The 15,997-nt window shown below is 53.4% G+C and overlaps 1 protein-coding gene across 1 annotated transcript; it reads right to left on the reverse strand.

The window, feature by feature from the left end:
* Positions 1 to 4,714: 4,714 nt before the first annotated feature.
* MYADM (myeloid associated differentiation marker) lies at positions 4,715 to 12,474 on the reverse strand. The gene is given in 9 exon segments (XM_029585387.1): positions 4,715 to 6,403; positions 6,405 to 6,452; positions 6,454 to 6,486; positions 6,488 to 6,532; positions 6,535 to 6,843; positions 6,845 to 6,865; positions 6,867 to 6,955; positions 6,958 to 7,113; positions 12,327 to 12,474. Coding segments are annotated over 8 exon segments (993 nt in total). The 5' UTR covers positions 7,103 to 7,113; positions 12,327 to 12,474; the 3' UTR covers positions 4,715 to 6,100.
* Between the last annotated feature and the right edge of the window lie 3,523 nt (positions 12,475 to 15,997).

Genomic DNA, 15,997 nt, shown 5'->3' on the forward strand with positions numbered 1-15,997 from the left:
CCGGGGATTAGAGCTGAGGTACAGGGAGATAAAGTGACTCCCCCCAGGGTCACACACAGAGAGTCAGTGACAGAGCCGGGGATTAGAGCTGAGGTACAGGGAGATAAAGTGTCTCCCCCAGGGTCACACGCAAAGAGGAAGAGGCAGAGCCGGGGATTAGAGCTGAGGCACAGGGAGATAAAGTGATTCCCCCAGGGTCACACACAGAGAGTCAGCGACAGAGCCGGGGATTAGAGCTGAGGCACAGGGAGATAAAGTGACTCCCCCAGGGTCATACAGAGTCAGTGACAGAGCCGGGGATTAGAGCTGAGGCACAGGGAGATAAAGTGACTCCCCCAGGGTCACACACAGAGAGTCAGCGACAGAGCCGGGGATTAGAGCTGAGGCACAGGGAGATAAAGTGACTCCCCAGGGTCACACGCAAAGAGGAAGAGGCAGAGCTGGAGAGTAGAACTCCTGAGAATCAGCTGCTGACCCATTTTACTGGTCATCGCTTTGGCCTAACCATTAGATGCTGGAGGCGTGAGAGATATTTTAATACAGAGCCCACCTAAGGACCACTCAGCCAGGCATTGGTGACCCCGCTGAACACTGAACACAGAAATCCCATCCAGAGCCTTCTTATCCCGGGAGCCAGACCCAGAGTCTGGGCCTGCACTCTGGGATCCAGTCTGTGGTTTCTCTGCTATGTCCTCTTCCGCCACCTCCCCCCCCCCCCCCCCTCACTAATCTGGAGGAGACAGCGGGCCGTACCCTCCCTGGAAACGAGGGGTAAGATGGAACACGCCATGGATGGAGACTTTCAAAGAATGTAAATATTGGCTCTCGGTTACTATGGATTGTAATTTTTATTTAAAAAAAATATGAATCATTCATTAAAACCCACAGCTACTCTGGATCTCCTTAGTTTGCAATCCATTGCAGAAAGCACTCCACCCCCCTTTCCCTGGGAGAAGAGGAGATCCGCCAGCTCCCTACCCCACAAATACCTTAAAAGAAAATGGTTCTTCTGGTCGCTACCAAAATTGCCTGCAAGGCCTTTCTCCTGCTCTCTCCCAGTAGTGGCAGAGAGGGATCCTGGTACCAGGGTGCCGGGCGGGGAGGACAAGGAGGCACTGGGCCAGCGATGGGAGGTCAGATCACCCTTCCCCAGGAGAGATGGGTGGGGGGGGGGAAGGTCAAGGGGCGGGTGGAGTGGTCCTCGGCTCCATCCAGGGGGTGAGGAGAAGCTCCGGGGGCGACAGAGGCACGGCTGGCTCCGGAAGCGCCGTTGGGCAGACCAAGGCGAGACCCTCGGATGAACAAGGGAGGGGGGAGGTCCTGGACTGGAGGGGATTAAGAGCAAGCTGGACTCACCTCTGGCTGGGAGGCTTCGGGGACAGTGGGATCCTACATGGAGGCCAGGGGCTGGACTACGAGGTTGCTTTTCGCTCTCAATGACACCCCCCCAAGGTCCTTCCCTGTCCCATCTTTCTGACTGCAGATGCCCTCCCGCGCTCCCTCCTTCTCCGATTCTATAATGATCCCCCTGGCCCCTATTCCCTTAGACTCTTATGGGGGGGGGCACAACTAGCCGGCTCACGCATCTGCCAGGCTTGGGGAGGGAGGGGAAGGATGCATTTGCTCCCCCACTCTCCACCCCCTCCCCAAAAAGCGTGTGCAATTTTGCTTCCCTTCCTCTCCGCGGCCCCCAGCTCCAAGTCCTCTGCCTGGACAGGCTCCCCGGTTAATGAGGGCCGGCTGCTGCCACGCACAGGGCAGACCCCGATTACATTCCCACCCCCATGACCCTCTCTCGTTGCAGCCCAATGCCCATCCTACCCCAGAAACAGGCAGCCTCGCCCAAGCACTAGGGGGCTTCCGTGGCAGGAGAAGTGAGGCAGGCACATATAGTGCTACAGCAGCGTGCAGATAAATATACAGGGGGGGGGGTGTATGGGGCCAAGCACAGGGCCTCCTAACATTGATTTAAACTGCTCTTTAATTTTTTTTTTTTAAGGCTCTGTTCTCTTTAGTCTATGAAATACATGGTCTAAAATATCTTCCTCATCGCTAGGAAGTCTTCCCTCTAAATAAAGGGCTGTCGAGTGCTACAGGCTGAGGAGCACAGTCTTTCAGCCCAAAACATCCTCTCCAACATTTGGGGAGCATCGCAGAGTCCCCCCCGAGCCTCTGCTTGCCTCTCTCATCCACGCTACCGCTGCTCTCTACTCCTGTATGAGATCCCCACCTCCCTGAAGAGGTAGTGCTACAATCTAGATTGTAGCACTACAATCTAGTGCTACTAGACTATAGCACTAGATTGTTGCACTACCTTGCTCAGGCAGCCGATGACGTCCTGTGTGAGCCAGGACCATCGCAGCGGGGCACGTTCAAGGTCATCCCAGCACACCGCTCCAAGCCTGATTTTGGGCCTTTTGTATGCCGGAAGTTGCTGTTCTCAGGGCAAAGCTATGGGACAATGGAGACCCAACAACTGCCTCCATGCCGGGGGCAACCTCAGGAGTAGATCACACTGGTTGGTGGACCTGGGGCTAAGTGAGCTTATTGGCTAACCCACAAGCAGCTCTCAGGATTAGCGATGAAGCACGGGGGTGGTTCACTCAAGCTGCAGTTTCCTTTTGGGGGCGGCGAACTCCTTTGAACTGCAGTGGGTTTCAAGTCTCCGTAATTCCTTGCCTCAGCAGAGCTGCATCTCCGCATCCTTCTCCCCTCCTCGGGCGAGTCACTATCTGCCCTTGCTTCAGGTACCTACTTAGAGCATAAGCTCTCTGGGGCGGGGACTTATGGTACCTGGATACTACCAACGCTTTAAGCTGCCTTTTGCAGAGGTGAGCTATGAAATCCAAATCCAAAATGCATAATGGATGCAACGTGGAGTGGCCCATGAGTCGCTTGGTTTTCAACCTGCCCCCCCCCCCCCCATGAGAAAGGGAAGATGACGAGCTTGCCCTGTGACCAATCCAGGGTTTCTAAGAGCAGCTGGATGCAGAGAATTAGCTGCAGAACTAGATGGGGGAAGGATTTCTGTATTAACAGCCAACATGGGAAACATTGACAAAGGCACCAGCAACTCCAGAGCTGGCTACCAAGTGTGTATGTGTGTGTGGGGGGGGGGGGTGTTTGTGAGGGGGGGTGCCACCATTTGACCAGCAGATGGCGATAAAACCCTAGGAATGGATCCCAAAGAGAAGCATATTTCCCCAAAACTAGGCGAGAGAGAAAATCCAAGGTTCCCCCACCCCCCACCAAGGAGTAGGAAAAACTGCATCTGAGCCTGGGGGAAGGAGGAGAAAGAGCAGCCAGAGCAGCCGCCTCGGATCTGAGCAGGGACAATCTGGGCCAGCCCCAGAAGCCAGGGCCTGCCCTCCTGCCTGTCCTGCCTGCACAGGGTTAAATTCTTTCCCCTTTTTCCACTTTCTGGATTTTGGGACAGACTGCTTGGCCAGGAAAGTTTCCTGACCCTGAGACAGGGGGGGGGGGGGGGGGTAGAGTGAGATGTGGTGGGTAGAGAGGAGAGACAGGCAAAAGAGGGAAAGAGAAAAAGAAGGTGGCAGAGATGTCAGAGACTGCAAAAAACAAAACAAAAACCCATTGATAGGACAGGGGACAGGATGGCAAGGTGGGGAGAGCCATAAAACAGATGAGAAAGAAAAACCGGGATAGGGCGAGACTGAGGGGGGAGCGAGGGTTAGAAGTGAAGGAGGATTGGAGAGGAGCAAGCTTCCTCCTTCCAGCTCGCTCTGAGCTAAAGCCCCTGGCAGACGCACAGAGTCCTCTGGGCACAGGGCCAGGGATGGCTCTTGTTTACTTCGGGCCTGAGAAAGCCCAGGACCTGCCGGCCATCACTGGTGACTCAGGGGTTTGGCACACACACGGCCCAGTACATATCCTTGCCCCCTTGCACCCTGCCCTCTGGGGCAAAAGAGTCGTCCAAGGGCCCCTCCCTCCCTCAAGCCTGGAAATCTTGAGGGAGGGGGGGGGGGGAAATATTTCTTAAACGCTGGCTCCCCTCTGTTCTAGCACTGGATTGTAAGCTCCACAGCGAAGGGACGGTCTCTTATGTGTGTATAGTGCTATATAGTGCTACATTCATCTAGTGGGAATACAGAAATGATAAAACAGCAATTGCTGTTTGTGCGCCTCCGTTTATCGCTTGCTGAGAATGGGGGCTCACACATTGCACTTTAAAGCAGAGCCAAGCGCTGTCTCTCCTACCCCTGTGGAAGCCCAAATACATGCCTCTAAATAGTCTCCTTCCATCCTTCAGGCATCTCCAGTGCCAAGCCACCTACCCTGTCCTGAACAGCAAAGTGTTACGAGACACCAGGTAACGACCAGCCTTCCCCCTTCCTGTACCCACCTTCTCTATCCCCCCCCACCATGCCCACTGCTTGCAATTTTAACCAGCCAAGCCCGGATGGCCCACGCCTGGAGGAATATGGGGTAGTAGCTCCTCCTAACCCCACTCTCTCCTTACTAGTACCCACTCCCCCTCCCCCACCAACTGCATCGAGGGACCCGCCACCATGGGAGGTAGCACCCCCAAGACACCCAAAAGCATGAATGGCTTAAAAGACAGACCTCAGGGGAGGAGACAGCCACACCCTGGTCAGAGAGAGGCCCAAAAGTAAAAAAAAACAAAAAAAAAAAAAAGACACAGCCACGTCATTCACAGTCCCTCAATTACTCAATGAGACAAATCAGGCTCTTAAACCGTGTAATTAATATATTTATATATAAAACTTTTACCGTGTTTGATAAAGCAAAAAGTTACTAGATTACTGAAAACAATCTCTGCAAAAAAAAAAAAGAGGTACCACGAATATACAAATTACTTTCCATTTCATATGTAAGAAAAAAAAAAAAAAAGACTTTTATACATTTTTTTTCAAGTGAAAGCTATAAAGTTGCAAAGAGTCTTGCAATAAGAGACCAAAATTTTAAAAAAAGTATATATTTATATATAACAATTGGCAGTGAAAGCAACTAACACTTAAAGAGTATGAATCAACACAAAAATGGGAATTCAAGCATTACCTTTAAAAACATGGCCGCCAAGAATTTTTTACCCCCAGACAAATACTGAAAAGTGCACCCACTTTCCCCTTTTGCTTCTTTGCCCAGAGGCATGACCTGTCTTGTGGCTTTTGGGCTGGCAAAATTCGCTTTTCCTCTTTTATATATGCAAATGCATTCCTTAAAGGGGAGGGGGGGGGGAGGGACGATAAAGCATCGTCATTAATTCTGTGGCTCTCCTGTGATTTTTTTTTATTATTAAAGAGGGGAATGGCAACCATAGCACCACATCACCGGGAGACCTCTCCCCAGACTCGGGCATGCGCAACTCCCATCCCAGATATCTTTGGTTCCATCGCATCTTCAAAATAATTTTCCACCCAGCCAGGGCCCACGATGCCACTGGGACATACGTTAGCAGTCCTGGGGGGGGGGACGGGGGGGGGGGGGGGGGGGGGAAAGGGACATGGAAAGGCAACACGTGGGGGGGGGGGGGTGGGGCAAATGAGCTCTTCAAAAAAAAACAAAAACTGGACCTTGCTAGCTTTACTGGAGACATAACTGCTCCCCTACGTTGCCTCAGTTCTTCCTCCATCACTACCCTAAAAACACAGAAACCTGAAATGTTTACACCTTGACAAAAAGCTTTGCATTAACACTGACAGAGACCTTGCTAGTTTCTCTTATAGTGACATACTAGGATTGATTATTTACGGACCGGTGGTCTGAGGAGGGAGGAAAGGTGAAAGCACAGGTACGGCAGCAGTGCAGGCTTCCCTCACACACACGCCCGGACTGCCCCAGCCCTCCGTAGGTACAGCATGGGCGGCAGCAGGGAAGAGGTTCTCCCAGAACCAAGCCGGATGACATCTCTTATGGACATAAGAGGTCCGGGACAATGGCAGCCTCAGTTTCAGCCGGGCCTGGGCATGTCTCGCTATTCGATGGCTTGTACCAGAGGAGCCCTACAGTTACAGCAAAAGGACACAAGGAGGGAAGCAGCAGCCATGCAGTGGAGACAAGGACAGATTGGGGGGGGGGGGGGGGAGAGGGATGTGACACCCCCCCACACACACACATATCAAGGCGTAACATTGTGGGGACCCAGGTCCTGGGATTTGGTGGCACTCCTGCCCTCCTGGCTTCCATCCCGCGCAGCGTACACCCGAATAAATATGAGCCTGGCGGAGTACACCAGGTCCATAATGTACATGATGAGGTTGATGGCGGTCAGGATGGCAATGCCCAGCAGCTTGTCCCAGTCACACAAGTGACGGGCCCGGCCGCAGCTCCCGGGCCGGTTGGGCTGGCCCCCGTGCTGGCGGTCAAACTGGTAGAGGGGCCAGAGGATCATGGCGGAGGCGTAGAGCAGAATGGCCAGCAGAGGCGTAGGCGCTGAGGAACTTGTTGAAGGCACAGGGCAGCCAGCCGGTGACACTCGCCCACACAGAGAATGATCACCACCACCCGAGAGGATGAAGCAGATGCAGTAGACCGCCAGGCAGTACTTGAGGGTGCTGCGTGCCTATCGTAGTGAGACCGGGTCAACTAATGAAGACAAAGATGGACGCAGGCCGCAAAGGTCTCCACCACCTTCAGCAGGCCCGGCACGGGTGGCCATGTAGCCGGTGACTCGCCAGGCTTGGCCCGGGTCATGGACACCTCGCAGATGTAGGCCACCGTGGCCAGGCAGGAGAAGGTGATGGCCGCTATCCTGGTAGTCCACGCTGCTCGCCCCCGGCTCTCCTGCAGGAAGTAGAGGGGGTAGATGACGGTGGCCGAGAGCCACATGAGCACGGCGAACATGGCAAAGGTGATAGGGAAAGTTCTTCCAGGAGACGGGCAATGCGGGTCTGCAGGCCGGCAAACTCCACCCCCAGGATCAGGAGGGTGACGGCAAAGCAGAAGCACCAGGAGAACATGCACCAGTCCCCGCCCGGCCCCACCAGATGTTCTTGTGCGCCACCAGGCTGAAGTGCGATGCAGGTGAAGAGAGCACGGCAGGGAAACGGACGATCCCCACCGGGATCCGATCAGGGCGCTGGTGTTGGTCACCGTCACGGTTGGTACGCTGGACAGGCATGGTGGCAGTACCTAGAGGGGTGGGGAGAGGCAGGGTGGGGTTGGGTTTAATACAGCAGTAAAACAAAAAAACCAAAACCATTGTCAAATCTGATGCCACAGTTCACAGAGAGGCAGAACCAGCAAACGTAAAAAAAAAAAAAAAAGAGACAAGAATCCCTCTGTATGGAAGAATTTAGACAGGGTGGAGGCTACACCAAGAGGCCCATGAGCTGAGACTTAAGGACCCAAATAGGAATACCCAGAGGGGAGGACAGACCAGGGGGATATGATGGAGACACTTAGATTTTTCACAAGGTACACAAGAGGCTCAACTTTTGCAGAGGAAGAGACCAGGAGGGCACGGAAAAGCTCCAGGTGGGTAGACTCAGGAGCAACACTAGAAATATTTCATGGAAAGGGTGGTGGATGCCGAGAGCAACTTCTTAAGATTCCAGCAGTGTGAGTGAGAGGCACAGAGGATCCTCAGGGGTGGGGGGAGTGAGGGGTAAAGCCCGGGAGGGGCACAGAGGATCCTCAGGGGTGGGGGAGTGAGGGGTTAAAGCCGGGAGGAGCACAGAGGATCCTCAGGGGTGGGGGAGTGAGGGGTAAAGCCCGGGAGGGGCACAGAGGATCCTCAGGGGTGGGGGAGTGAGGGGGTAAAGCCCGGGAGGGGCACAGAGGATCCTCAGGGGTGGGGGAGTGAGGGGTAAAGCCCGGGAGAGGCCACAGAGGATCCTCAGGGTGTGGGGGAGTGAGGGGGTAAAGCCCGGGAGGGGCACAGAGGATCCTGGGGGGTGGGGGGAGTGGGGGGTAAAGCCCGGGGAGGGGCACAGAGGATCCTCAGGGGTGGGGGGAGTGAGGGTTAAAGCCGGGAGGGGCACAGAGGATCCTCAGGGGTGGGGGAGTGAGGGGTAAAGCCCGGGAGGGGCACAGAGGATCCTCAGGGGTGGGGGAGTGAGGGGTAAAGCCCGGGAGGGGCACAGAGGATCCTCAGGGGTGGGGGAGTGAGGGGTAAAGCCCGGGAGGGGCACAGAGGATCCTCAGGGGTGGGGAAGTGAGGGTAAAGCCTGGGATAGGATTAGTGGGATGGGGGAGGATCAGACAGAGTTTGTGGATGTGTAGGAGGAAGCAGAGACTGGATGGGCCTGGCAGTCTGTCTCTGCAGGCCCATCCCGGTCTGTCTCCATTATCCAGAGAACGGAAAGAGGCCTTGTGTCTCAGTCCAAGCTTGCCCAAACTGGGGCCTCCTGTACTCCCCATGCCCAGCACCTCCTCCCCCTCCCCCTTCTCTAACCACCATTGGCCGCCTTCCAGGTAAATCAAAACCAGCTTGAAACGCTCCCAGCAAAGCTGGAAAAATGTACGTAAGGAAGGAGGGAGTGGGGTGAGCAGAGCAGACCGGAGAAGGGGGGGGGGGGGGGGGGGGGGCAAGGTGGGGGTCATCCGATAGCGCTAGCATGGGACTGGGCAGATTCCACAGCCAATGGGGCAAATCCTGGATGTCTACCCTCAGGCACAGAAGTGTGTGTGTGGGGGGGGGGGGGGGGGGGATAGGCTCATTCCCCAATACCCCTTGCCCCCAACCCATGTGAGAGGCAGATACAGATACCGGATGAGGAGAGGGGAAAGATTCAGAAGAGATCAGCCCCTCCCCCCACCCCCAGCTGCCCCTTCACCTGACCCCCCCCACCCCCTTCCATTCCCATCTGCCCTGGGCTTTTTCAACGCTGCAGGCTTCCTAAAGCTGAGCCAACCAACAGAACGGAGGGGGATTTGGCCCCTGGCCAGTCCAGATGGGCTGCGTCTGCTGGGGAGGGGAGAGAGGCTTGGGGGGGGGGGGGGGGGGGGGAAGGGCTCTGGCCAGATGTTGCCTGGACAGAGAGAGAAAGAGACTGGTAGGAGGGGGGGACAGTTTGTCCCAACGGAAAGGAGCCAGATTTCCATTAGGAAGTAAAAAGGACAGGAAAACAGGGACCCCAGGCACAGCCTGGAACGAGCGGGCGGCCCTTATAAAGGGAAGGGGGAGGGCGGAGGCGGGGCAGGGATTAGTGCCTCAAGTCCGTATATGACTCGAGGAGATGCTCTCCCGCTCTCAGGCCCTCCAAACACAAAAAAAAAAAAGTGACAAACTCTTTCCTGCTCAGAGAAGGGCGGCAATGAGTCAGCCAGGGCTCCTCTCGGGCCACAGGCCAAGATGACTTCAAACCACTTTCAGGAGCAGGGCAGGAGGCTAGAGACCCGCCCCATCGGCCAGCCCCCCCGAACCACTTCAGGGGCAAGGGGAGAAGTTCCATCAAGCAACTTTGAAACGGTTTCAGGCTCATCTGACAGAAGGAAGGATACCCTGAGTCACTGCCCCTTCACTCTCCCCCCCCCCCCCCGACCCCACTGCGATGACCTGGAGCCCAGACTACGGGCTGGTCTTGGCTTTCTCGGATCACCGAACGACGCTGCCAGAGGTGCCAAGCAGGCCCGGACACAAGGCAACTGCAGGGGTCCGCTGTGCATCCTCCTGGTCCTGTGAGCTGAGGCCATATCTTCTGATATGGGCCCCTCAACCTGGATATCTGGACAGGGAGGGGAGGGGGGAGGGGGCGATGAGAGTCTAGCACAGAATAATCCTCAGTCCAGTTCCAGCAGAAAGGAGCACTGCAGTGAAGAACAGCCCCAGAGAGGGTAGAACGAGATGGGCCTTTCCCACCCACTCCCTAAGCTCAGCCCCAATTAATGCCTCTGAATAGACAACCAAAACACATCTTCCACCCTTCACATCTGACCTCTGCATTTAAAACGTCAGAAAAAAATATTTTGTGGAGCTGTTCTCAGATGCTCCTATCATGGCTGTGCTCGCCAAGATGAATCTTAAGTCAGCCAGAAAGGGATGAGGGTGTCAGGTAGAGGTAGTGCTGTGCCTCCCGCTCAGGCATCACATCAATACACATAAAGCAAGAATACAGCACGGACAGCTGAAGAGCAGATCTCCATCAGAGCCCCATGCAAGATTCACAATGATACACCTAAAGCAGGAATACAGCACAGACACAGCTGAAGAGCAGATCACCATCAGAGCCCCATGCAAGAATCACACTGATACACATAAAGCAGGAATACAGCACAGACAGCTGAAGAGCAGATCTCCATCAGAGCCCCATACAGGCATCACACTGATACACGTAAAGCATGAATACAGCACAGACAGCTGAAGAGCAGATCTCCATCAGAGCCCCATGCAAGATTCACAATGATACACCTAAAGCAGGAATACAGCACAGACACAGCTGAAGAGCAGATCACCATCAGAGCCCCATGCAAGAATCACACTGATACACATAAAGCAGGAATACAGCACAGACAGCTGAAGAGCAGATCACCATCAGAGCCCCATGCAAGAATCACACTGATACACATAAAGCAGGAATACAGCACAGACAGCTGAAGAGCAGATCTCCATCAGAGCCCCATACAGGCATCACACTGATACACGTAAAGCATGAATACAGCACGGACAGCTGAAGAGAACGTCATCAGAGCCTCATGCAGACATCACACTGATACCCGTAAAGCATGAATACAGCACAGACAGCTGAAGAGGTGATCTTCATCAGAGCCCCATATAGGCGTAGTCACAAGGATACTCCTAAAGTATGAGTACAGCACAGACAGATGAAGAGCAGATCAGATCCCTATGCAAGTATCACATCACTGTATGTAAAGTATGAATACAGTATAGACAGCTGAAGAGTGCAACAGAAGAAGCCTTTTTAAAGTCACAATACAAAACAGAGAGGAAAGAACCCCCCAAAACAAAAAACAAAACAGAACTCCAAGCTGGCAGGGCTGCTATCGGAAGGGATCCCCATCTCTCCTCCACATGTTTTCTGGACACGGGGCGCATCAGAGTGATCCTTTCAGCCCTGGGTGGTGCCCTAGCCAGACAACCGTCCGGGTCAGCTCAGGTCACTCGGACTCGGATTCCTTCTGCTGGCGCTAAGCCTTGAGAGGATTCAGCCCTGACCCCAGCCTCTGCATACCAGGCCTCCCCCTCGGGATAGACTGGAGGGGGGGGGGGGCTCCTGGCTCACGTGGCTTTGCATTGTCTCATGCATGTGGTACGTCGCCGAGCTTCACTTTCCTTGCTACGTGTACCGGGTGGGCGGGGCAGAAAGGGGCAGGGCCGTGCGCGGTATAGTTTTAAGCACGTACAAAGTTTGGAGATCCGAGTTCAAATCGAGCTTCTACGTGAACCGATAGAAGAGCCGCGCCTGTGCGTGACCCAGGGAGGGGGGTTGGGTGTGTGTGTTCATTTTTCGCGTTTCTCTCCCCCCCCCCCCCCCGTATCAGGCACCGCTGGCATCAGAAATGGTTTGCCTCTGTCCTGCACCCTAGAAAGGTTGCCCCCATGTGCGCGTCAGAAACATCGAATTCCAAAGCACCTTTAGTTTCCACTTGGGGTGGAAACTCGATCAGGCTGGTCCTTGAAAGGCCGGCACAACATTTGATGCAATTAAACAAGATTTTCAAATTTCTTTCCCACCTGTTAACCAAAAAAAAACCCCCAAACTTGAAATCTGATGAGCCTCATCTCTGAAGCTTTAGTACAGAAAACCTTCAAAGCTATCTGTATTGGAAGGGCACCTGAATGAGGGACCCTTCCTGAAGACACGGGTTGCACTCCCCGCCAGGACCATCCCAGCCCTGCCTCTCTCTGCTTCTAGATGCTTTCCTCTCCTCCTCCACCACCACCCAGGTCCCTCTCAGCCCCACCTTTCTCTGCTTCTAGATGTCCCCCTCCACGCCCCACTGTTATTTGCTTCTAGAATCTAGCGGCTCCGCCCCCTCCCAATCCCAACTTTTTCTGCTTCTAGATGCTCCCTCTACCCTACCCATCCCCAAGTCTCCCATCTTTCTCTGCTTCTAGATGCTCCCCACTCTCCCATCTAGTTCGGGATCAGCACCCCACCCTTACTTCCAGAGTTCCCCCAGCCCCACCTGTGACTGATTCGAGATGAACCTCCCTGAGGTCTCGCTCAGCCCCGTTCAGAGAAAGGGGAGGGGGTCGTCTCGATCAGAGAAGGGGCTGCTTCTAGCTTCCCTCCCATCCTCCCTTCCAACCCGTTTTTCCGTGCCTGGCATAGGACGCCACCTTCTCTCAGTCCAGAAGGAGCCCTCCCTTTAAAAGCCCGGGGGGGAGGCAGGGAACACTTCTTACAGCAGCCCTCCAAGAGAAAGAAGCGGAGCGGTACCTGGGTCTGGAGAGCAGAGCTGTCTCAGCCGGGCTGGGAGTGGAGAAGTGAGACGGTCTCAGAGCTGCAGCCAGATACAAGCAAGGGAGGGTGGGGCGCTGTCAGAGGCGAGCCAGGCACAAGGGATCCTGCTCGAGTTCGCCTTGTCGACGAACACGGGCGGGGCTTCAGGCTGGGCGGGCGGGGCTTCAGGCAGCCCAGCTCTGCAGCATAGGCTGGAGTTTAGGGGAGTATGTGGAGGAAAGGGATGGAAAAGGAGGATGACCCACCTAAAGCATGAATACAGCACAGACAGCTGAAGAGCGATCTTCATCACAGCCCCATGCAGGAGTCACACTGATACACATAAAGCATGAATACAGCACAGACAGCCGAAGAGCAGGTCTTCATCAGAGCTCCATGCAGGAGTCACAATGATACACGTAAAGCATGAATACAGCACAGACAGCTGAAGAGCAGATCTTCATCAGAGCTCCATGCAGGTGTCGCACTGATACATGTAAAGCATGAATACAGCACAGACAGCTGAAGAGCAGATCTCCATCAGAGCTCCATGCAGGAGTCACACTGATACACATAAAGCAGGAATACAGCACAGACAGCTGAAGAGCAGATCTCCATCAAAGCCCTATGCAGGCGTCACACTGATACACGTAAAGCATGAATACAGCACAGACAGCTGAAGAGCAGATCTTCATCAGAGCTCCATGCAGGAGTCACACTGATACACATAAAGCATGAATACAGCACAGACAGCCGAAGAGCAGGTCTTCATCAGAGCTCCATGCAGGAGTCACAATGATACACGTAAAGCATGAATACAGCACAGACAGCTGAAGAGCAGATCTTCATCAGAGCTCCATGCAGGTGTCGCACTGATACATGTAAAGCATGAATACAGCACAGACAGCTGAAGAGCAGGTCTTCATCAGAGCCCCATGCAGGAGTCACACTGATACACATAAAGCAGGAATACAGCACAGACAGCTGAAGAGCAGATCTCCATCAAAGCCCTATGCAGGCGTCACACTGATACACGTAAAGCATGAATACAGCACAGACAGCTGAAGAGCAGATCTTCATCAGAGCTCCATGCAGGAGTCACACTGATACACGTAAAGCATGAATACAGCACAGACAGCTGAAGAGCAGATCTTCATCAGAGCTCCATGCAGGAGTCACACTGATACACATAAAGCATGAATACAGCACAGACAGCTGAAGAGCAGGTCTTCATCAGAGCTCCATGCAGGAGTCACAATGATACAGGTAAAACATGAATACAGCACAGACAGCTGAAGAGCAGATCTTCATCAGAGCCCCATGCAGGTGTCACACCGATACACGTAAAACATGAATACAGCACGGACAGCTGAAGAGTGATCTTCATCAGAGCTCCATGCAGGACTCACACTGATCCAAATAAAGTATGAATACAGCTCAGAGAGATGAAGAGCAGATCTTCCTCAGATCCCAATGCAGGAGTCACACTGATACACTTAAAGCATGAATACAGCACAGACAGCTGAAGAGCAGGTCTTCCTCAGATCCCCATGCAGGAGTCACACTGATCCAAGTAAAGCATAAGAACATAAGAACATGCCATACTGGGTCAGACCAAGGGTCCATGAAGCCCAGCATCCTGTTTCCAACAGTGGCCAATCCAGGCCATAAGAACCTGGCACGTATCCAAAAACTAAGTGTTGCGGTTCTGGCCGCGAGCGCCGCGACCAGACCCTTACCTCCGTGTTTCTGGACCTGTTCCCGATTTCACCTGTCTTGTTCGGTGGCGTACCGGCGAGGGCCGCGCCGCCGGGAAGCCTTCCAAGGGCGCCCTGTCTCTAGGCGCGCACGTGCACCACTTGGGCACTTTTCTAGGCCGTTTCCCGCCAGTGGTGACTCCGCCCAAATCCTGACATCAGACGCCGCGGCCTTGATAAGCCGGCCGCGGCCACCCAGTCTCAGCCTTGCAAAGGGCTTACCTACCAGATCCCTGTTGCGCTGTGCCCCGGAGCGTCCTGCTTTGCTAATCGCTCCGTTCCTGCTTGCCTGCTACAGTACTTGCTTGATTCCTGCTTACCTGCTACAGTTCCTGCCTGGTTTCAGTACCCGAGTCTTGCTACAGTTCCTGCCTGGTTCCAGTACCCGAGTCCTGCTACAGTTCCTGCCTGGTTCCAGTACCCGAGTCTTGCTACAGTTTCTGCCTGGTTCCAGTACCCGAGTCCTGCTACAGTTAGTTAGTTAGTTAGTTAGTTATTTATTTATTTATTTATTTATTTATTTAATGGTTTTTCTATACCGCCGCTCATCAAAGATATCACGTCGGTGTACAAGGAACAAAAATACGCAATTGCGTGTACATATAACAGGATAATAATAGATGAATTCTAAATTACATTAAACAATATAAAACAGTAACAAGAACGAATTATTTAGCTAATAAAAAGATAATGTAAAACAATATAATATAGATAACTATAGCAGCATAACTTAATCTAAAATCAAAAAGTAATCTAAGGGGGAAAGTGGGGAGGGGAGATAGAGGAAATGGGGAGGGAAAGGAAGGGTCAGAAAAAAGGAGGGTCAGGAAGGAATGGGTTATATACAAATATATAGAGGGCAAAATCAGAGGTTAAAAACAGATAAACGGGTAAAAGGAATGAGTAGAGAGGGGCAAAGATAAAGTAAGGGTTGAAGGTAAAAGATTAGTAAAAAGACAGAGTGATATATAAAGTAGAGAGGAATAATAGAATGCGGTAAAGAAAATTTAAGGGAAGGGTATTAGTTGAGAGAGTAGATAGATAAGTTGACAGACTAAAAATGGGAGGGGAAAGAGATAAAGGTTAAGAAAGATCAGATGTGATAAAATGAGTTAGCAGGAAACAGGTAAGAATCAAGTATAGGCTTAGTAAAAAGCCATGTCTTAAGCTTATGTTTGAAAGTCTTAGCGGACAGTTCAAGGCGCAAGTCAGTGGGCATAGTGTTCCATAGCTTAGGGCCAGCTATGGAAGTACCCGAGTCCTGCTACAGTTCCTGCCTGGTTCCAGTACCCGAGTCCTGCTACAGTTCCTGCCTAGTTCCAGTACCCGAGTCCTGCTACAGTTCCTGCCTGGCTCCAGTACCCGAGTCTTGCTACAGTTCCTGCCTAGCTCCAGTACCCGAGTCCTGCTACAGTTCCTGCCTAGTTCCAGTACCCGAGTCTTGCTGCAGTTCCTGCCTGGTTCCAGAACCCGAGCCTGCTACAGTTCCTGCCTGGTTCCAGTACCCGAGTCTTGCTACAGTTCCTGCCTGGTTCCAGTACACTAACCTGCTACAGTTCCTGCCTAGCTCCAGTACCCGAGTCCTGCTACAGTTCCTGCCTGGTTCCAGTACCCGAGTCTTGCTACAGTTCCTGCCTGGTTCCAGTACCCGAGTCCTGCTACAGTTCCTGCCTGGTTTCAGTACCCGAGTCTTGCTACAGTTCCTGCCTGGTTCCAGTACCCGAGTCCTGCTACAGTTCCTGCCTGGTTTCCAGTACCCGAGTCTTGCTACAGTTCCTGCCTGGTTCCAGTACCCGAGTCCTGCTACAGTTCCTGCCTAGTTCCAGTACCCGAGTCTTGCTACAGTTCCTGCCTGGTTCCAGAACCCGAGCCTGCTACAGTTCCTGCCTGGTTCCAGTACCCGAGTCTTGC

Source organism: Rhinatrema bivittatum, chromosome 19 (genome assembly GCF_901001135.1).
Source record: "Rhinatrema bivittatum chromosome 19, aRhiBiv1.1, whole genome shotgun sequence".
NCBI lineage: Eukaryota > Metazoa > Chordata > Amphibia > Gymnophiona > Rhinatrematidae > Rhinatrema > Rhinatrema bivittatum.